The following is a 24,301-nucleotide window of genomic DNA, read 5'->3' as shown; positions in this document are numbered from 1 at the left end:
AAAAACTGAATTTAATTTAGCTAATAAGTTAACACAAGATTATTGATTCTGAGGCGGTACGAAGTTCGCCGGGTCAGCTAGTAATTTATATATTGTATAATATAGTTCTTAGAAAAACTGTAAAAAAATTATATATAGTTTATATTTATAATTATAGAAACTTATTCGTAGAATTTTATTGAGTATTAAAGTCCAAATTTATTTATATATATTTATTTATTTACTTTTTATTAACTTATAAAAGTCTTAATAATGTCTATAGTTTATTTATAGAAATATTTATATAATTTTTCTAATTGTCTTTTGTTCAAGGAACTCGGTTTTATAATGAAACTTATAAAATGTTTATTTATTCATTTATAAAACTTAAATTTTACACCTTATTAAAATGAATAGAAACGATTTATATAATTATTTATAATGTCTAGATTTACACTAGGCGGCTTAGAGGTATGAGTCGCTAATTAGAAAGTTGGAGAACCGCACACGTAATTAGGATGTACTCGCGGCGGAACGGCTGATCGAAGTACTTAGGAACTTATTTGCGATCATTAATACTGGTGAGTCATCGGAGTATGACTAATAATTATTATCGCCAGGTAAACTTGTTAGTGGTTTACTTTCGGATGTGTGAGTGCTTCTGTTTACGAAGACTTTTACGAAAAGTGCGAAGTTTGCACTGAAGAGATCCTGCGCGTGTTTTGGAGAATATCACTTGAACGGAACTGAATTCTATAGAAATTCGGGCTCTTTTGATAGGCGCCCGGAGGGACTTTGGGAGAAAATGGCTTAAAAGAAGACACTCCTCCTGTCTCTCTCTATAGAGAGTATATCTCTGTATGGATAATTTAATGGTTTCAACGATAGGTAAATATAATATGAATGCTAATGGTTTGCAGATATACTGAAAATCTCACGTATGTTTCCCTTATTACTTATAGCGGTTCTAAGAAGAACTAGGAAAAACGCTAGGAGTATACTCGCGGATGGGGGTTAGTACTTGTACAGAAATTTACCCAAAAAGGTATATGAAAGATAGATTTAATTAATAGCTAATGAACGAGCTACTTTAGAGAAGGCTCGGGAAATCAGGGGAAGAACGTTTGATACTTTAACATTCCCTACAACACCTGTACGTGGCATCTAGCTATGTACGAGAGCCAATCAGGTTTGACCAGAAAAAGAAGAGATACGCTGCGCGAATTAAATTTTTACCTCTCAAATAGTTACATCTTGAATAAGAGAAGTTAATAGTTTACATACATAATGGTCCCTTAGCTCATCGACTGGACTTGTAAGGATGTGCGTTTAAACTTTATTGTTATATCGTCCCGTTTTGAGCTTTACAAACTATGATTTTTCATTTCTACTTATGTTCGGACATACTCGTCTAAAGCATAGATACAACGTTATAAAGGCTTAAGATTATCTTAGTCTATTAGTTATTACTATTATAATATTAATACTTTCGACCGAAGGTACTTGATGGAATTTGAATTTAAATTCTAATGGATTCAAGCTATGTACTATTCCATTTAATTAGTTTTTTGCGACCCGGGTTTCGCCTTTCAGCATCTTCAGGCGTCATGTACACTCACCAAAGGCAAACACACACTGACAACGAAAACCCTTAACTCTACAGGTTTATATTAGTCTTTAATATTACTCTTATATGGTACCTACTTTTATAACATTATTTTTTGAGATTTTTATATATATAGAGATATTATAATATTAGGTGAGTTATATATTATATTAAGCGAGTTTATATGTATAATTTTGTTTTTGTTAAAAAATAATGTTATAAAAGTAGGTACCATATAAGAGTATTATTAAAGACTAATATCTCATTAGTTAACTCGATTAATTATTTTTCTTAGAATTGACGATTTACACCTCTTGAGTGTAGTATTTTTATTGTTATAAAGAATTTTGACCTATTATTAGGTTTGACGATTTATTATAACAATATGCTGCCCAGTGTATTGTTATTAAATAGGGTTTTACTAATTAGGTTTTTTACTTACTAATTAGACACTTCAGCTATTCATAATTTGTTTATTGTAACCTCTGACTAAATAGGTAGGTAATGGAGTTTTTACCTACTTTATTGTATTGATTTACTATATAAGGTAGAGTTAAGGGTGTTCGTTGTCAGTGTGTGTTTGCCTTTGGTGAGTATACATGACGCCTGAAGATGCCGAAAGGCGAAACCCGGGTCGCAAAAAACGACTTAAATGGAATAGTACAGAACTTGAATCCATTAGAATTTAATACTTTTATGTTCGCCTTATTTCTAAGTTTATATAAATCAATTATAGCATCACAAAGAATTGATCTGCAAGGAAATTTTGATTAATTCTGTTTTAGCATTACGGTATTATCTCGCTCACATGTATGGAGTTTATTTATGGAAAATTGCCCACCTACTTAGTGTGTTTTCCTTCCACTCCCTGCACCTTATACTCTAAACAAAACGTTTGTGGAAAATTGGCCCGATCGCTGGCTCTGTCTGACATACGGAGTTATACAACAATTATAAGGAGAGCTTGCACTTTATTATTAAATTTACGTAAATTTGCATAATAATAATACATTCAAAAATATGCTGCTTTTTACACGATTCTATTTGGGTAGTCCCAGAAGTACCTGACCTGACGTGTATATATAGCAGTTGTTGTTTGAAAATAGTGACCATGATAGAAAGTACCATCCTTATTGACGATGCTACGTTGTTCAGTAATTATTTGTCAGCCATCAACAGTGAACGCTCTCAGTGAATTTGTAAACATGGAAAAAATTGGTCATATTTATGTTATACAATACTTTCATTTGAAGGGCTTCAGTCCAACCAATATCAAAGCGGCGCTAGAGTTTACTCTGGAGGTGTCTGCTCCTTTGTTTACAACAGTAACATGTACCGTTTAAAAAAAAGATTTTTTTCGGTTAGGTACATGTTCAAACACGCGCGTTAACATGATCTTACTCCCTACTTCAGTTGTATTATGTCAATTTATGGGTACGGCCGTATTTTGTAGCTTAACCACTGGGAAATGCCAAAAGAAATGGCGTATTTCAAAAAAACACTACCTTATTCTTAGGTCAATAATTATTATAAAACAATCATTATTCGTAAAATGTGTTTATCACACTTGAATGTTCAAAGACATAGCTTATAATTAGTATCTTTAGAATAATCTTCAAATGTGTTAATCTTGCCAATTTTTTGAATAATAAAATGCCTAATTCTTGTCAAATTTGGGATCACAGATATTATCAATATAATGTTTTATCGTAAATCTTTCACTATTATAATGTCGACATAAATTATACTAATAGTTTTTTAAATGCGTTTAAAAATCAATAAATGTAAAAAATCTTAACACCACTGCACATGCATGTACTGAAATATGACTATATTCTAAAACATAAGAGCGAGAGGTTTAAAAGAATACTATTTTATGTAATAAAAATACTTTATGCAGTCAAGGATTGTTCAGGATCATGCTTTGAAAATACAAATAAAGCTCAATTTTGACCTACGCTGAGCATGTCCGCCCTTAAACGAGGCTGTACGAGCTGCCAAGATGAACACCGCAGTGGTCGACCAAATGAGGTGACCATGCCAGAAATAGTGACGAAAATCCACAAAATGGTAATGGATGAACGTCGATTAAAATTGCGCGAGCTACTAGACATGGTAGGCATTTCAACAAGTGCTGTGCATCACATATCGACTGAAAATTTTGACATGAGAAAGCTGTACGCAAGGTGGGCGCCGCGATTACTCACAATGGAACAAAAACAGCGTCGTGAGGATGTTTCAATCGAGTGTTTGGCGAAGTTTCACAGCAATAATCACAGTTTTTGCATCGAATCATAACCGTGGATGAAACATGGGTCCATCACTTCACACCTGAGATGAAAGCACAGTCAAAACAATCGACTGAAAGAGGAGAATCGGCTCCAAAGACGAAGACAGCTCCATCTGCAGGCAAGGTCATTGCGTCAGTTTTTTAGGATGCGCGTGGGGTAATTTTCATTGATTATCTTCAGAAAGGAAAATCAATCAACGGCGTGTATTATGCAAACTTATTGCAGCGTTTGAGTGATGAAATCAAGAAAAAATAACCACATTTGGCGAAAAATATTGTTTGGTTTCATAGGGACAATTCATCAGTTCACACATCCGTTATCGCGATGGCCAAAATCAATGAGTTAAAATTCGAATTGCTTCCTCGCGCACCCTATTCGACAGATTTAGCCCCCTCGGATTATTTTCAGCTTCCAAACTTCAAAAAATGGCTTGGTGGTGAAAGATTTGCCAACAATGAAGAGGTGGAGAAGGCGGTTGATGGCTGTTTTGAAGGGCTCGACGATTCTCACTATAAACAGGGTATCAAAGCTATTGAACATCGCTAGAAAAGTGTATCGACCTAAAAGAAGACTACGTAAAGATCTAAAAAAAATCCCAAATTTTTAGTGTTTTCTTTCTTAGGTCGGGTACTTCTAGGACCACTCTCGTATATAACAGCTACGTATTTTGATTCGTCATTTTGCTTATAATATAATGGCAATTATATAATGATTGTTAATTTAAATGATTCTACACATTGAGTAATGGCATATTAAATTTGTTGAGTGATCTTATGTTATCAGTACAATTAAACATTTTAAATACATATTAATTCGTTATGCATACGAGTAATACCTATATATATATACTATATATATAATTTATATATATATTATACTACATCTATAATACTTACTGCTTAGGTCGACTTTTGGCATCCACAGCCCATTCTGAGTAGTTGCTAAACCGGTCAGTATGAACTGCGGGTCTTACTCCTTGGTTCTTACTTTAGTTTTTTATGGGTGATTAACGTCATTTTATTAAGCGACAGGTTGATTATAAGGCTGAAATATGCAGTAATACGTCAAAAGTTCACCTCCACTAACACCAACTGAAGGTCGGTGCTCTTGTGTTGGTGTCAAAAGCCTATGCACACTCTCCAACGACACTATTGCCATTTTACTCTCGCTTCGTTATTTAATAATGTCGGCAGATGCTGATAAGCAAAGTGAAAAAAAAACAAATGGAATATTATAACACATAATTCATAATATTGAATTTCATTCTAGGTTTCTACCACGGGATTTTTCACAGAACATCACGATACAGGCGACAGTCAACAATCCTCAGATGATGGAATCCAGGATAGAATGTTGCAGTATGCAGAAGTCACGATAGATGAGAAAGATATTAAAAAAGAAATTTTTGAACGAGATACTCCGAAGGAACTTCGCCTTATTCTAAGAAGAGTAATCCATTTCTCACTTAATTTAATTTGCTGCATTTGTAGCACAGTTTTTGATAGCAGAAGTGCTCTAAAATCTCATAAAATTGCTCACATGGACGTGATTGATGATCACAATCAAGTCATCGTATTTTCTCAACATAGTAATATTAAAGTAAATAAATATGCAAATACTGGTGAAAAACCTTATAAATGCAATGTATGTTCATATAGATGCTCGCGACTTGGAGATCTTAAAAAACATTAAATGACACATACTGGTGATAAACCTTATAAATGCAATGTATGTTCATATAGATGCTCCCAACTTGGTCATCTCAAAATACATAAAATGAAACATACTGGTGAAAAACCTTATGAATGCAGTGTATGTTCATATAAATGCTCGCAACCTGGTGATCTTAAGATACATAAAATAACACATACTGGTGAAAAACCTTTTAAGTGCAATGTATGTTCATATAGATGCTCGCGACTTGGTGATCTTAAAAAACATAAAATGACACATACTGGTGATAAACCTTATAAATGCAATGTATGTTCATATAGATGCTCGCGACTTGGTCATCTCAAAATACATAAAATGAAACATACTGGTGAAAAACCTTATGAATGCAGTGTATGTTCATATAAATGCTCGCAACCTGGTGATCTTAAGATACATAAAATGACACATACTGGTGAAAAACCTTTTAAATGCAATGTATGTTCATATAGATGCTTGCGACTTGGTGATCTTAAAAAACATAAAATGACACATACTGGTGATAAACCTTATAAATGCAATGTATGTTCATATAGATGCTCGCGACTTGGTCATCTCAAAATACATAAAATGAAACATACTGGTGAAAAACCTTATGAATGCAGTGTATGTTCATATAAATGCTCACAACCTGGTGATCTTAAGATACAAAAAATAACACATACTGGTGAAAAACCTTTTAAATGCAATGTATGTTCATATAGATGCTCGCGACTTGGTGATCTTAAAAAACATAAAATGACACATACTGGTGAAAAACCCTATAAATGTAATGTATGTTCATATAGATGCTTGCAACTTGTTCATCTCAGAACACATAAAATGAAACATACTGGTGAAAAACCTTATGAATGCAATGTATGTGTATATAGATGCTCAGAACTTGGATATCTCAAAAAACATAAAACGACACATACTGGTGAAAAACCCTTTAAATGCAGTGTATGTTCGTATAAATGCTTGACATCTAGTGGGCTCAAAACACATAAAATGACACATTGACGATACCACAGTCCCTGAATAGTCCCAAAGGTACTCTGTCTTCGACCGGTCCAGCCCTGGGACCGATAAGAACCTTTGTTTGGCTAGCTCAGTACTATTTGGGAGAGGGTGGTCAACTAAAGTTCTTGATCGACACTTTTGGAATACACTTGATCGATATTATTTAACTTTTTATTATTTAGAATCACCACCCAGTAATAGGTTGGCGTCCAGGTTATTAATTATCCGATTAACTTTCAAATCGAATTTATTTTCGTAAATATTTACGTAAATGTCAAAGACAGCTGACCACCTGTCACTGTCTACGGATCAGAAGTTTTCCGTAAAATACTTCGTAGATTATTTTTCAAATAAAACTCCTTGTAGTTATTCCATTTAATTTATTCATTAAATTATTCTTAGTAATGAATTTTATTTTATTTAATTGCTTGTTGACAATTATACACTTTAGTTTATTTCCAAATAATTACTTAATTATTTTATAAAACTTATTTAAATTAATTATTAAATAAAGTTAATTAATTATAATTTCTTTATATTTAATTTATGTATGATCACACACTTATAACTATGAGCCGCCGTTCGTAAACTTTAAGAAACTATGCTTCTTATATAAATATATATATAAAGAATAGATCGCGAATGGATGACGCGATACTATGACGATATGTTTACTATATCGTCTGACAACCCGAATCACGCGTCATATGCGATGACGTTTCAACTCGTGACGCGTCGGGAGTATTTTCGTGAACGAATTATTTCACGAAAATAATTAAAACTATGTGAATTTGGTTTGCTCTCGGGCACAACCTCACGGTGATATGGAAAAATCGGCGACTGAAGGTACTTAAAAAGCAAGACGTTATATAGACCCACAGCGGGAAAAACCCGAGATTTTGACGTCATTCGAAATATGGACCAATGGGAGATCGTTCTACCTCCTCCACAGAGCTAATGGCCAAAGTTTTGGACCAATCATAGAAAAGCCATTTATTTCCCGGCTTTTCCGGAAAATTATAGTCATTTAATAGAATAAAAATATATAATTAATTAATACCTATAGGCGGTGCAAGTTTGATAACAATCGTGAAAGTCCTTATAGTGCTTTCGACACAAATTGTCCAAATATCTGTTAGTTCGTTTATCGAGCTAACGGAAAGGAAAAATGAAAATATCTTCGTTTCAAATAAAGTGTAACATGAACGAGAATCATTAAAACTACCGACCGGCTTCGTATTCGCAAAGAGAATGGTAGAAATCAAACTTGTCCGTTTCTTTTATGCAGAACTTTCGCGGGCTAATTACGGATAGCCGGAAGGGGTTACGATTAAAATTTATTTAATTATATTTATAGATCCCTGCAACTTAAAGGTATAACATTAGTTTTAGGTTAGATTTCTATAACAAGTACTTATTTATCTAGTTTGAAAATTACCTATTTTGGGTAATTTAATATTAATCTGTCAGGGTTAATTGACAAGTCTAAAGAGCACTTTTTATTGGTAAATTAGGAAAGCGACCGAGCCCTTAGGCTTACATTATCAGAACTACTATTTTCGAATTTCTTTCATCTAACTTTTACAAAAGTAGGTACTTAAAATTCGCACCCTTTTTATTATAACTCAAAACATTAATTTATTATTTAATTTAGGTGTGTGCAATCAGTACTTACAAAACGTGATCATTAGATTTTAATTATGACAATATTTCATATCATAATTTATTTATTTAAGGTATTCGACTTTGGCCGCGGTGAAAACATCGCGACTAAATTTGAAAAAATAAAATTTTTTTTATATAATTCAAAATCAAATTAAATAGAAATGGACATTTATTTACAATGTTTAGCAAATGATATCCCATAAGTCGTTTACAATTTATTGTCTATTTTTAACCTTAATCCTATATATTTTTATTACTTACATTTTACCTTATAAGACCGTTTGGCCTTCTTGAAAGAAAACTCATCCATAGTTCACTCTGAGAGGCTATAAGTCGCTCAGACTGTACTATGGGACTCATTACATAGTTATTATAGCTTTGTTTAGAGGTAGGCCACGTATTTTCAAGTAAAAATCGACATTTACGGTCGGACCGAAAAGTTGTGACGTCATAAATTTATCGAAAGAAAATGTCAGCTGATGGCCTACATTTTGTGGCCGTGTCAAACGTCCCTACTTTAAAAAGTCACAACTGTGAGTGTCCGATCTCGATAACGCCCGCCTCACCTCTAAACTTCACTATATATAAAGCAGTTAAAGCAGTTAGTACAAATTTCTATAATAAAGTACACACTACAAATGGGTGGATGCACATAGATTACTTTATTTGTATTTATTTATAGTCGACCCAGCATCGGGTCTCAAAAGGAAGTAATAAAATTTTGATACAAAACAAAGGTTGATTTTATATATCTTATTTCTTCAAAATGGAAAGCTGCATAACGCGAAGCTGTCTTCGTCATCACAGAGGAAGTACAATCGGCCTCTTCGTTGTAAGCTGCACTCCCTTGCTAAGGAACAATAATAGTATCCTAACATTTTTTAGGGGTAACTGCCCCATAAACCATCAATAATTAATAAAACTTTCGCTTAGTAAACTTAATTATTTTTCAATTTAATATTTAAGGACAATAGAACATAACGTGAAAACCGTTAAACCTTCCTCTCGTGAGCGCTTACGAAGGATAAGAAGATCAAAAGGATCCTCTTCCCACGCTCCACGATCTTTATGAAAAATTATTCACGTAGTATTTATTTCTTCATTCTCCTCCTCTTTATTTTTTTTATACGCAGCTCCGAATAGTAATGAGGACTTAGCGTGGAAGTAAACGTACTTCCCCATGCCGTCATTTTAGCAACACTTTCTTCATTTCGCAGCTCCGAATACTAATATGGACTTAGCGTGGAAGTAAATGCTCCCCCAGGCCATTGTTAGCAACACTCTCTTTATTTCGCAGCTCCGAATACCAGTGGGGACTTAGCGTAGAAGTAAACGTACCTCTCCACGCCGTCACTAGCAACACTTTCTTTATTTCGCAAGCTCCGAATACCAGTGGGGACTTAGCGTAGAAGTAAACGTACCTCTCCACGCCGTCACTAGCAACACTTTCTTTATTTCGCAAGCTCCGGAGGAAGAGACCGACCCATGCGTCTCCTTCCCGTCCGACCTGCACGTAGATATCTCCTCTTAGGGGGCGTCTCGTAAGACTGCGTCCAACGCATCTTGCCTCTCTCTAAGGGTCATTGGTTTTCTTTCAACCACATATCCACTACGTTTCACTTAGGGGGCGCTGTTTAGGTGAAGGAGCCCTTGGCTGCGACTACAACACCCTACCTCTCACTAAGGTTCCTTCTTCCTCCTTACTATTTTAACATTCTTCATTCCGCAAGCTCCGGAGGAAGAGACCGACCCATGCGTCTCCTTCCCGTCCGACCTGCACGTAGATATCTCCTCTTAGGGGGCGTCTCGTAAGACTGCGTCCAACGCATCTTGCCTCTCTCTAAGGGTCATTGGTTTTCTCTCAACCACATATCCACTACGTTTCACTTAGGGGGCGCTGTTTAGGTGGAGGAGCCCTTGGCTGCGACTACAACACCCTACCTCTCACTAAGGTTCCTTCTTCCTCCTTACTATTTTAACAGTGAATTAGTTAAATTTCTTTTACTCAAGCACATCCAGGCACATCCAAAGTATACCGGTAAGATTTCTGCGAGTTCGTCTCCGTACCGCTTACTGGCACTGTTGACGTCGGTGGTTCCGATATTCGTTCCGCCATCGACGCGATTCGTTCCAGTTGCTGGTACTTCCTCTTGTTCGCAGGTTTCACCGATATGACCGGAAACCTCTTAGTATGTGGTATTAGAGTGGTAACTAAATTGTTCACCCATCCATCTTCACTCTCCGCTCCTTCATGAGCTCCTTCATCTCGCAGCTCCGAATACTAGTGGGGACTTAGCGCAGAAGTAAACGTACCTCTCCACGCCGTCACTAGCAACACTCTCTTCGTTTCGCGTAGGCTTCTTCTTCTAGCTACATGTTCATATAGCCACTCCGAACTTCACATAAAACATATATATTTCACAGTAATTCTTTTACTTTACACGTATTACTTAAACGTCAATTACATTTAGTATATTATTCACACAATACGAATATAATATACTACACTATTAATATTTTTAAACACTTAATTAACACAATTATTAATGACCTCACTAAATTATATTTCTTATAATGAACTATGTTTATATTGCGCACAATTGCAGTAGTTGGCAATATCTCGTCGCCCGATACATCCAAAGTACTACCTACAATTGTCCACGCAATCTTACTACTCTATTTGGACGGTCTGCAGTCGTTACAGCTGGTAGTGTCTTTTGACACGCCGAAAATTACTATCCCCGACTACACCTGTCCCTAAAAGCTAAAATATTTACAAGCCAAGAAAAAAAAAATCCGTAGAATCGTTTGTTTTTGTTTTGAGCCGGTTTTCACACCGCCTCTCCCTGCATAAGAGGGTAGTAAGTCATGGTCAATCGTCATTACACCTCATAGCTTTTATCTTATAACTAACTTATATAGTATGGTCTCACCACTACTATTAACTCAATAACATCTTATACTAAATAATATTATTACCAACTAACCTATTATTACAAACTAACTTAGTAATGGGCTTACACCTACTTGATTACTTGCTGAGGTAGTGATCCAGTCACTTACCTTTCAGCAACGCTCCTTTAGTCCCTTAGACTAAATTTAACGAAGGCATTTGCATTGATGCAATTTGGAGACGACTCAGCATCCAAATTATACAATTTATTTAATTAATCAAGTAGATCGCCAAATTATCGAACAAATACATCCCGTAGGACGTTATCTAATATATTTAAGTTTAATATACTATCTCTTCCACAATATCTCTTCATATAATCATTTAAATGATCATTAATCGGTTTCGCACCGACTTCCCCTTTACGATAGGGCAATAGATTTCTAGCGACAGAAACCACATCTAGTAATTTCCTCTTATATTTAATTTTACGATATAACCTATCAATGGTATTAAAATTAATAATCACATTATTTTAAACATAATTAATACACCTTATTCTAAACTTATTTAATTTCATCTTAAGCCTATTTAATCTCCTCTTGTGGTCATACTCTTCTAGGTATGCCACGACGTTCTCTTTAATTTTATTTTTATTAAGTCGACCAACGACTTTAACAACAATTTTATTAGATTTCAAAGCGATCTTGCTTTGCCCTTCAATCTGCCTAGGGCCGACCTCCTCCAGGTCAACAGCTAGCACAGGAGCCAAATGCTCGATGGAACCCTCAGGTTCAAATCTCAATGCGGAATAAATTTTCTGTTCACGTTCATCAACGTTTTCAACAGAACCACTTCTACGCCCGACCTCCTCTGGGTCAGTCACCATCCTTGAATTTAAACACTTCAGAAAATCATTGAAGTACAAATTCGACACGGGCTTTACTTCCCGTTTACATACGCCAATACTATTATTAGCATTATTTAAACCAACATTAAATTTATTAATAGAGTTAGTATTCATATTCAAATTAGCAAGAGCATAAGGATTAATTAAATGGTTAGCGGATGCACAATGTCTGTCACTAGATTCAGTGATATTACTGGCACCTACCTTTAATGAAGTTCTCGGCCCTGCAAGAGCGGCATCAACACAACTGGAACTACCGAAGGCACAGGTAACTACCTTTCGAAGTTTATTTTTATAAACCTTTAACTTCTGTTTTGTTAACATACATATTAAATAATTCAGTTGGGAACTTATCCCTAATAAAACTTGTTTTATGGCTAATTCGGCTGCCAGTTGTTTAATTTGAGATGTCGCATGGTGTAAGGAATTTGTTTTATTTTTATCTTTAGAATGGACAGATTTCTTATTACAAGAGGCAATTTTCAAGGCAAATTTCGTACCTCGCAATTCTTCCCTTTTCACCTCACCACAATTAGAAGTTACTTTACTTTGCACAGATGGTGCATCAATCAATATCTCATTATTAATGTTTACATTTGGTATTTCTACCGAATCATTGGTAGTTTCTACCACATTTTCATTACAATATTCTACCGGTCTTACGCTATCAATGCTCTTATCAAGAGAGACAACACTATTAATAGGTAGCAGACTTATCAATGCCAGCTTCGGCTTTAAAATTGACATTAGTATTAAATGTCTTCATTGGAAGAGTGTTCATTTTAACTTTATTTTTATCACTAAAATTTCTCGCCGGAAGAGCGTTCGCATCACTTAAAACTATTTTAAACGGCTCCAAAGGAGTCCGTACCGAAGCACTAGTAGCACTAGTAGTCGCTTGAAGAGAGTCCGCTGATTTCACACTAGTCTTCTTACCGGCGGTAAGCCGGCGTTCGCCATCAGAGAGTCGTCGACGAGACACCGGGGCCGCTGGCCATCCTCACGTTCGGGGATTACCATTCCGTTGAGGGCGCTGTTGGTTTGGACAATCTCTGTTGTCATGTGGTCCCGAACAATAGTGACATTTACGATCGTCACCGAATTGTCGGGCGCCTCAGGCTGCATACCTCCACGTCCACCTCTAACTCCATTAGCTAAACCACCACGTTGGTTCATATTATTACCCCCGTATTGAGGTCTCCCTTGGGCAACGTTTTGCGTCCTATTATTACCCTCATATTGAGGTCTCTCTTGGGCAACATTTTGCATCCTTTCAAAACGTTCTTCAGGCCTTTGTTCCAAACGTGGCCTTCCTTGCCACCTATTCTGTTCAACGACTCTTCTGTCGTTATTCCTATAATTATTATCGTATGTTTTTCCATGATCACCCCAAGACGTCATTACTGGAGGTTGGGTTTGTTTCAAGGGATGTAACATCGAAGCTTTCTTCAAGAGTTCGGGCAACGTACGCCACGTCCCCTGATCAATCCGAAATTGATCTCTCTCCGTCAACAAATCGAAGAAAGTAGCAGCCAACGTTTCTGATTGCATTCCTGGCAAACGGATTTCCGCCAATTCAGCTTTTTGTACTAAAAAGTAGTACGCCTCTTCGTCTTGTCTCTGTGGCCTTTCCTGCAAATCTATCCTTTGACAACGTCTTCGAGGAGACGATTCGAAGTACGCTGTCAAAGCTAGACCGAATGATTTCCAGCTATCCGAAGGGCTAATATTCCTTCCCCAGACTTTGGCTTCACCTGTCAGTTGCTTTAAAGCTCTTTCCGTCCAATTTTCTCGTGGGTAATTAACCGCTTCAAAGTAATCCTGGCAATGTTTTAGAAAAACATCGGCACGTTGCCTTATAAGTTTCCATCATAGGTGGCGAAGAGTTCAGGTTTGGAATTGCAATGTGTGTCCATCATTTTATCCGGGGTTGCCATCGGGTGTCTTATATGTATAGAACTTACGTCCGTACGAGGACTATCCTCTGAGAAAACTTGTGCGTTTTGTAAACCTTTTTCCAATATAAAGTCCTCTTCAACACTGGGACCAGGAATGGGGTTCGGCATTATTTCTTCGAATTCCTCCGTTCCTCGAAGTTGAAAGTAGCGAACACCGTAAATTCATAAAAAAATTCCAGCCTCCGATTAGCTTTTGTTTGGATCTTTTATCTCAAACCGTTCGGCTGCAATCGTCGTTTGAACATATCATCCAGCTAAGTGATTTAACGATTTTAATCTCTATATTAGTTAAAGATCGTCCGATCTTCGCCGCGCAAAGTGGGCATGTTTATAGACCAGCTTACGAGTATCTTGCAGTATACGACGTCGCGGTAATCATAACCAACATTGAAGAAAAATTTACAAAAGTCATAAAAATTTTATTTTCGAAATTTTTTTTTCTTTTTATCAACTATAGGTACCTCCAGGTATATAATTCAAATCCTAAATTTCGAAAATTTTAAAAAAATTCACAAATTTTTCAATTCCAAAAATTTTCGTAAAATATTCTTAATTTGACAGTTTCTGAAATGGTGAATCATCATTTTCAGTTTTATTACTTTAAATCCATTTTCCGGGGTTCCGAACCGCCCCAATCATATTAATATCTATTCTAGACATCCAGCTAATGACTTTTTTCCATAAAAAGCGAAAATAAAAAAAAACTTAGTAAAAACTATATAAGTGTTTTTTTTAATTTTTATCATTCCATACCTCCCGGTATCATGTCTAGATACTATTTCTATATTTTTTTCTTAAAAATATTAAAATAAAATTTACTTAGTAATTTACTAAGTATAATTTTTATTAATTTTTCTTATTTAGTATCATCAGGTATTGTACCTAGACACTATTTCTATACTTTATTTTCATAAAAGTAAAACTATATTTACTTAGTAATTACTATATATTTCATTTTCGATAATATTTTGATTTAATATTATGGCGTATATATTCCAATGCCGATTCAAGACTTAATAATAAGTTTTCACTGTTTATATTTCATGTTACTCACTCTTTGTATACTGGAACAATTCCAATATTTCTGCGGGTTCGTTCGACTCCATATGACGTCAAAAAGCCTGAACGTAGGGCGCCAAGTTGACGTTCACCCCGGTCCTGGAATAGTCTCAAAGGTACTTTATCTACAACCGGTCCTGCCCTCGGACCGATTAAGAACCTTTGTTTGGCTAGCTCGATACTATTCGGGGAGAGGGTGATCAACTAAAGTTCTCGATTGACACTTTTGGAATACACTTGATCATTATTATTTAACTTTATATTATTTAGGACCACTACCTAGCGATAGGTTAGCACCTAGATCATTAATTATCCTATTGTCTTTCAGATCGAACTTATTTTCGTAAATATTTACGTAAACGTCAAAGACAGCTGACTATCTGTCACTTCCCTTAGTATTAGATGTTTTTCATGAAATGTTTCGTTGTTTGTTTTTCAAAATAAAAATGAAAACTCCTTTTGGTAATTCAGTTCAAATTATTTATTAAATTATTCTCGATAAACAAATTTAATTTCTTTTTTTTTTTTTTTTAATTAATTATATTCGACAATTATACACTTTAGTTTAATTTCGAATAATTACATAATTATTTTATAATCTTATTTAAATTAATTATTAAATAAAGTTAATCAATTATAGTTATTTTATGTTTAATTATTAATGTACGATTACACACTTATAACTAAGAGTCGCCGACCGTAAACTTTAAGAAACTATGCTCCTTTTATATATATAATAGATCGCGAATAGATGACGCGTACTATGACGATATGTTTACTATATCATCTGACAGCCCGAACCACGTGTCGCTTACGATGACGTTTCAACTCGTGACACTTCGGACGTAATCTTCGTGAACGAATTACTTCGCGAAAATAATTAAAACTATGTGAATTTGGTGCGCCCTCAGGCACAACCTCACGGTGATATGAGAAGATCGACTACTCGACTACTACTGACGGTACATAAAATGCAGGCCGTTATATAGACCCACAGCGGGAAAAACCCGAGATTTTGACGTCATTCGAAATATGAACCAATAGGAGATCGTTCTATCTCTCCACAGAGCTAATGGCCAAAGTTTCGGACCAATCACAGAAAAGCCGTTTATTTCCCGGCTTTTCCGGAAAATTATGATCATTCAATAGAATAAAAATATATAATTAATTAATACCTATAGGCGGTACAAGTTTGATAACAATCGTGAAAGTCCTTATAGGGCTTTTGACACAAATTGTCCAAATATCTGTTAGTTCGTTTATCGAGCTAACGGAAAGGAAAAATGAAAATATTTTCGCTAAAAATAATACGCAACAGAGGCGTGAGTCATTAAAACTACCGACTGGCTACGTATTCGCAAAGAGAATGGCAGAAAACAAACTTGTCCGTTTCTTTTATGCAGAACTTTCGCGGGCTAATTACGGATAATCGGAAAGGGTTGCGATTAAAATTTATTCAATTATATTTATAGAACACTTCAACTTAATGGTATAACATTAGTTTCAATCTAAATTTCCATGACAAGTCCTCATTTATTGAGTTTGAAAATTACCTATTTCGGGTAATTTAATATTGATCTGTCAGGGTTAATTGACAGATCTATAGAATAATTTTTATTTGTAAATTAGGAGAGCAACCGAGTACTTAGACTTACATTATCAGAATTTCCATTTTCGAAATTCCTTCATTTAACTTTTACAAAAGTAGGTACTTAAATTGGTACCCTTTTTATTATAATTCGAAATATTAATTTATTATTTAAATTGAGTGTGTGTAATCAGTACTTACAAAACGTAATCATTAGATTTTAAATACGACAATATTTGATATCATAATTTATTTATTTAAGTTATTTTACTTTAGTGTCGGCAAAAACATCGCGACTTAATTTAGAAAAATAAAATTTATTTTTATATAATTCAAAATCAGATTAAATAGAAATGGACATTTATTTACAATGTTTAGCAAATGATATCCCATAAGTCGTTTACAATTTATTATCTATTTTTAACCTTAATCCTATACATTTCAATTACTTACATTCCACCTTATAAGACCATTTGGTCCCCTTGAAAGAAAATTCATCCGTAGTTCATTCTGAGGGGCTATAAGTCACTCAGACTGTACTACGGGACTCAATACACAATAACTATAGCTTTGTTTAGAGATTGGGCACGTATTTTTCAAGTAAAATCGACATTCACGGTCGGATCGAAAAGTTGTGACGTCACTAATTTATTAAGGAAAAATGCCGGCTGAGGGCTTACATTTTGGGGCCGTGTCACTAGGAGTTGAGGATTTATATGAACATTTATCGCATTTAAAGGGTTTTTCACCAGCATGTGTCTTTTTTATGTTTTTTAAGATCACCAAGTCGCGAGCATCTATATGAACATACATAACATTTATAAGGTTTTTCACCAGTATGTGTCTTTTTATGATTTTTAAGATTACCAAGTTGCGAGCATCTATATGAACAGACATTGCATTTATAAGGTTTTTCACCAGTATGTTTCATTTTATGTGTTTTGAGATGTCCAAGTTGCGAGCATCTATATGAACATACACTGCATTTATAGGGTTTTTCACCAGTATGTGTTATTTTATGTATTTTGAGCTTATTAGATGTCGAGGATTTATATGAACATACATCGCATTTAAAGGGTTTTTCACCAGTATGTGTCTTTTTATGATTTTTAAGATTACTAAGTGTCGAGCATCTATATGAACAGACATTGCATTTATAAGGTTTTTCACCAGTATGTTTCATTTTATGTGTTTTGAGATGTCCAAGTTGCGAGCATCTATATGAACATACACTGCATTTATAGGGTTTTTCACCAGTATGTGTTATTTTATGTAGTTTGAGCTTATTAGATGTCGAGGATTTATATGAACATACATCGCATTTAAAGGGTTTTTCACCAGTATGTGTCTTTTTATGATTTTTAAGATTACCAAGTAGCGAGCATCTGTATGAACAGACATTGCATTTATAAGGTTTTTCACCAGTATGTTTCATTTTATGTGTTTTGAGTTGTCCAAGTTGCGAGCATCTATATGAACATACACTGCATTTATAGGGTTTTTCACCAGTATGTGTTATTTTATGTCTTTTGAGCACACTAGAAGTTGAGGATTTATATGAACATACATTGCATTTAAAGGGTTTTTCACCAGTATGTGTCATTTTATGTCTTTTGAGCACACTAGAAGTTGAGGATTTATATGAACATACATTGCATTTAAAGGGTTTTCACCAGTATGTGTCATTTTATGTATTTTAAGATTACCAAGTTGCGAGCAAGGTTTTTCACCTGTACTTGCATTTTTATTTGCTTTAATATTGCTATGTTGAGAAAATACTGTGACTTGATTTTGATGATCAATTACGTCCATGTGAGCAATTTTGTGAGTTTTTAGAGCACTTCTGCTACCAAAAACTGCGCTACAAATGCAGCAAATTAAATTATGTGAGAAATTGATTACTCTAGTTAGAATAAGTCGAAGTTCCTTCGGCGTATCTTGTTCTAAGATTTCTTTTTTAATGTCTTTCTCATCTATCGTGACTTCTGAATACTGCATCATTCTATCCTGGATTAAATCATCTGAGGATTTTTGACTGTCGCCTGTATCGTGATGCTCTGTGAAAAATGCCTTGGTAGAAACCTAGAAAAAAAAATCAATATTATCAATTGGTATGTGTTATAATATTCCATTTGTTTTTTTTTTCACTTTGCTTTTCAACATCTACAGACATTATTAAATAATGAAGTGAGAGTTAACTGACAAAAGTGTCGTTGGAGGTAGTGCATAGGCCTGTGACACCAGCACAAGAGCACTGACCTTCAGTTGGTGTTCGTGGAGGTGAAATTTTGACGATATAACTGCATATTTCAGCCTTATAATCAATCCTGTCGCTAAATAAAAAGCCGTAAACCACACATAACAAAACCAAAGTAAGAACCAAGGAGTAAGTCCCGCAATTTATACTGACCGGTTTAACAACTACTCAGGATGGGCTGTGGATGCCAAGAGTCGACCTAAGCGGTAAGTATTATAGATGTAGTATATAGGATTAATTAAATAAATTTATAGGTATTACTGGTATGCATAACGAATTATGTATTAAAATGTTTAATTGTATTGTTAACATAAGATCACCGAGCAAATTTAATATGCCATTACTCAATGTATAGAATCGATTAAATTAATAATCATTATATGATTGCCATTATATTATAATCAAATGACGTATCAGAATACCAAGTTGTTATAAAGAATCATGTAAAAAGCAGCATCTTTTAAATATGTATTATTATTATGCAAAGATACGTAAATTTAATAATATAGTGCAAACTCTCCTTCTTATAATAGCTATATTACTCCGTATGTCAGACAGAGCCAGCGCTCGGGCCTATTTTCCACTCACGTTATGTTTGAAGTATAAGGTGCAGTGAGTGGAAAGACCATACACTAGGTGGGCAATTTTCCATAGATAAACTCTATACGAGTGAGCGAAATAATACCGTAATGCTAAAACAGAATTAATTAAAATTTTCTTGCACATTAATTATTTGTGAGGCCATAATTAATTTATATAAACATAGATATAAGGCGAACATAATATTATTAACTAATAGACTAAGATAATCTTAAGCCTTTATAACTTTGTATCTATCATTTAGACGAGTATGTCCACACATAAGTAGAGATGAAAAATCTTAGTTTGTAAAGCTCAAAACTGGACGATTTAACTATAAAGTTAAAAGGTACTACCTTACAAGTCCAGTCGATGAGCTAAGGGATCATCATGTATGTAAACTATTAACTTCTTTTATTCAAGATGTAACTATTTGATAGGTAAAACATTAATCCGCCCAGCGTATCTCTTCTTTTTCTGGTCAAACCTTATGAGAAGCCGCGACTACATCCTAATTACGTGTGCGGTTCTCCAACTTTCTAATTAGCGACTCTATAATATTAAGACATTATTAGGACTTTTATAAGTTAATAAAAATTAAATAAATAAATATATATAAACAAATTTGGACTTTAATACTCAATAAAATTCTACGAATAAGTTCGTATAATTATAATTATAAACTATATTTTTTTTTACAGTTTTTCTAAGAACTATATTATACAAAATACAAAATATGTGACCTTGGCCATGAACGTGAGTTTTATTCGTAAAATAACGGATATTGATATGCATATTGGATAAATGCGACGATTGGGGCGTTTACCCGTGGAGATGCAGGTTTCGATTCCCGGCCGAGTGGCTTACTTTTTTCAAAAAAGATGTTTTCTATTGGTTGTAACATCTGTACCTCAGAAGCAGACGGATGCAAATCCAAAACCCAATTGTTCAGGAGAGCCAAAAAACAATTTTTATTTTAAACGAATACTCATAACTTCTAAGAAAATATACATAGAGTGATCATTATTTTTTTTATTCTAATTCAATTTAAGTACTTCTGGATTATGTAAGAAAGGAATAAATATAATACAATTTTATATCTAAAAAAAATTAAATAAACAACGTAGTGTGGATTTGCATCCTTCTGCCTCTAAAGATATTTTGTTAATGTGGATTTGTATCTTATTTACTTAGCCAAAATAAAACAATGAATAAGTTAAAAAAACTTATAGGTATAAATATAACAAAGCAAAACACAATTTTTTTTTAAATTTTTATTATGTCATCATCATCATCACCAGCCTGAATCTATTCATTGCTGGATGAAGGCCTCGCTATGCTCCAAGCTGATTCCACTTCTATCGTTCCTGTGCGTTGCGTTGCCAAGTTTTTCCATAGATCCAGCGGCTTTGCGGATGTTTTTTACCTCTTGGATTTCACTGGATGACTAAATTTGTCCAAAAATTTTCTTTTCTTCAAGCCATGTTCCAGCCCATTTCCATTTGAGGTTTTTAGCAAACTCTATCACATCATTAATTTTTTTCTGTTCCCTTATCCACTCATTCCTTTTTCATCCTTTTGCGGTATGCCCAGCATGCACCTTTCCATACCATGTTGTGCTACTCTCAGTTTCTGGATCTCTCTTTTACTTAGACTCAATGTTTCACACGCATGTGGTTACGGTAAGTACACATTTTGCACTTAAGGCATTTTCGAAGAAATTATTCAGGCGGCCAAAAGCACTCCAGCCTAGCTTTACTCTGCGAACAATTTCATTAAATATACATCTATCTATAGACACTTATTGTGCCAGATAGATGTAGTTTTTTACCTGTTCGAGCTGAATGCCATTGATGAGGATCTCTTTTTGGCCCGCAAAGCAGTTGGACATGACTTTATTCTTTGATACATTTATTTTCAAGCCTACTTTGTTGCTTACTCTAGCGAGTTACTGCATTCTGCTTTGGAGAGGCCTTCTGAGTCTTGCAAACTACTATTTATTGTTATTGGCAAAGCGTAGATGACTCACGTATTCTCCATTTATGGGGACCCGTGTCATTCCAGTCAAGTTGTCTAAATAAGTCTTCAAATGTAGCTGTAAATAGTTTAGGTGAGATTGTATCACCTTGTCGGACTCCTTTGCTGATAGGAAACGCGCGATGGTTTATGGAGATGTTGTTGCGCTACTGTATATATTATTGAAAATATTTATATAGCGCCCGGGGATTCCTTCATTTCTGAGTGCATCGAGTATTGAAAATTTCTTTATGGAATCGAACGCTTTCTCATAGTCTATAAAACCCATGGATAGCGGCAGCTTGTATTCCTGTTACCGCTCTAAATTCGCTGATGACTTGGATAATCTGGTCCATAATACTGTATCCTCCTCTAAAGCTCGTTCTCCTGGCTGGTTCTCGTCTAGTACATATTGCAGACGGTTTGAGAGAATTTTATCTTAGTGGATTATTGGATTTGCATCCTTCTGCCTCTAAGGTAGGTATGGCACTTGCATCTTTATTCCATGCATATCTTGGACTAGGACTTCCATCTCTCTGCCACTAATAGATAAAGCCTTTAGCATGACAATTCTTAAAAAAACTCATTTTCCCCAAAAATGGAGTTGCATCCGTCTGCCTCTGAGGTACAGATATACTCTTATAGAAAGTGTTTTTTTTTTAATTATATAATGTTCAATAATCAGAATGATATATTCTTAAATCTTGTGAATTATTTGTTTGCATAAGAGAAATGGTTAATTATAAATTATTAGCAAGTGAAAGTAGTTACTTTTAAAAAAATATTGGAGAAATTCCACGACGTCGGTTAGTGGTCTAAAGTAATAGTAAATAGTTACCTACTTTGATTTAATTAACAAAGCTCGATTGCCAAAGTAGCTTGATTTGAAAGAGCGCTGATGAGTAGGTATTAAAGTGACCAATAATTAAAATTTGTCGGTATTAGTATGTCACACCGTAGCATATTGGATAAATGTGACGATTGGGGCGTTTACCCGTGGAGATGCAGGGTTCGATTCCCGGTCGGGTGGCATACTTTTTTCAAAAAAGATTTTTCTATTGGTTATAATATACTCTCTCAGAAAGTGTATTTCTAAATTATATAATGTTCAATAAACTAAATGTGTCAAATGCTCATGCATTGGTCAAAATTTACGTATATTATCTATTGTCAAAATAGATGGTCGCGCTCCGGTGGTATTTTTTGCAACTAATCAAACTAACCAAATATGTCAAATGGTATTGATTATGATATAAAAATATACCAATCAATAACTACAATGACGTTCATATCCATTTACTATGCCCAAAAATATCTAGAACTATAATATGATAACGGAATAATTTTATTAAAAGGTATTTTCGCGATTTGATTCGTGCTTGGGTATCAATCGTGCAATGGTCGATTGTATGTTTGCGATAGTTTGTCGACATTTGTTAGCTAACCTCAAAATGGACATTCAGTTGAGTTCAGAATTACAAGACCTAACCTAAACTAAACTAACCTAACCTAATAATAATATATTATGTCCAATTGTAACTAATAAAACCATCCGTATTAAATTTACTTTTTCTACTGTCATGTTGACAGTTTAAGAATTCCATACCCTGGCGAATTAACGTAGTCGGTAGATAATTTACCTAATTCATGAATAAGGCAACAGGCTTGATTATAACATGAATTAGCCAAAATTTTTCCCATTTCATCTAATAGTCAATTTCGCACATTCGGCGTAGAACACTAGAACAAATTAACGTTTTTTTTGTTACATATCTTACCTTGCATGACTTAAAGGCACTCGCGGGAGATTAATTTAACGTACAGTGGATCGCAATTTAAGATACCTATTCACATTAAAAATTGCGTTACATTCGAATGATTGTGATGTATGAATTATCATAACTAAATACTCATGATTTAACGAAAGATGTACAAATCTACACATATATTGTATTAATACATTATTAGTTTAAGCCAAAACCAACAAATGAAACAAGTTGGAGCGAATTAATAATGGTGTAATGAGTTTCAAAGATGCATTTGCAAATTCCAACCTTCTATATAAGAAGACACATTTTGTCTACTTACAATTGGCCTGTAATCTGAATGCGAGCAACCCGGTTGAGGGTATTCATCGTCATATATTGGGTGTGAAGCATCTTCAATAATCTCGCGCTTGACGACGGCTTGTTGATCATCTGTCTCAGATTTTATATTGCAGAGGTCAGCCATTAGGCACTGAAAGAAGCAATTATTATACTTTGTAAACACAGTACAACCAGTTTCAGTTCTCGTAACATTCATATAACAATGTATAATAATTATATTTAACATGATTAAGTAGATAACCTAACCTATAATATCACAGATGTATCGTAGCTGTCAAATTGCTTAATCAAGACGTATTATTTTGAAACAAAGTTTAATGTCATCGAATGTCCTTACATAGTTTGTAAAAAAGCAACATATTATTATAATAGTATACTTATCGTTATTATTCTTAATCTAAAGTGATTGTAAAAGAATTTAGTTTCCAAAAACTAACCTCGAAATTGCAACTTGAAACGTCCGCAATCTCTTGCGTTATATGAAAGCGAGGGTCCGGGTTGTTTGAATGGCTAGTCACCGTATCAAACAAAGGCTTGCCTTCTATATCGGAGTTTTCTCCATCACATTCTTGCTTTACATCCATGTTAAGGGTATATATTCCAAAAGCCACGTGTTACGTGACAGACATGATCCATTCAAGGTAATGTTAGAAAAGTGTTGCCGCAATACTGAAAAGTAT

General features: G+C 34.5%; 1 protein-coding gene and 1 long non-coding RNA gene across 2 annotated transcripts in view; both read right to left on the bottom strand.

The window, feature by feature from the left end:
* LOC147077432 (uncharacterized) overlaps positions 1-24,301 on the bottom strand; it is a 199,066-nt gene that overhangs the window by 109,316 nt on the left and 65,449 nt on the right. The window lies entirely within an intron of this gene.
* On the bottom strand, positions 18,109-24,267 carry LOC147077435 (uncharacterized). The gene is made up of 3 exons (XM_085941700.1): positions 24,059-24,267; positions 23,602-23,751; positions 18,109-18,743 (listed from the first exon to the last, which is right to left on the bottom strand). Exons 1-3 carry the CDS (start codon positions 24,203-24,205, stop codon positions 18,261-18,263), a joined length of 780 nt encoding a protein of 259 aa, XP_085797826.1. The 5' UTR covers positions 24,206-24,267; the 3' UTR covers positions 18,109-18,260.

Source organism: Rhyacophila brunnea, unplaced genomic scaffold (genome assembly GCF_057557595.1).
Source record: "Rhyacophila brunnea isolate RB1 unplaced genomic scaffold, BYU_Rbru_1.0 scaffold_13, whole genome shotgun sequence".
In the NCBI taxonomy this organism is placed as follows: Eukaryota; Metazoa; Arthropoda; class Insecta; order Trichoptera; family Rhyacophilidae; genus Rhyacophila; species Rhyacophila brunnea.
The sequence above is the reverse complement of the archived record's forward strand: the minus strand, read 5'-3'. Positions and strand labels throughout refer to the sequence as shown.

Coding starts and splice junctions, on each gene's coding strand:
- LOC147077435 (XM_085941700.1), bottom strand. CDS start 24,205: ATGGATGTAAAGCAAGAATGTGATGGAGAAAACTCCGATATAGAAGGC. Junction 23,752..24,058: donor TTTCAAGTTGCAATTTCGAG/GTTAGTTTTTGG, acceptor TGCTTCTTTCAG/TGCCTAATGGCTGACCTCTG. Junction 18,744..23,601: donor ATTCAGATTACAGGCCAATT/GTAAGTAGACAA, acceptor TTTTTTTTCTAG/GTTTCTACCAAGGCATTTTT.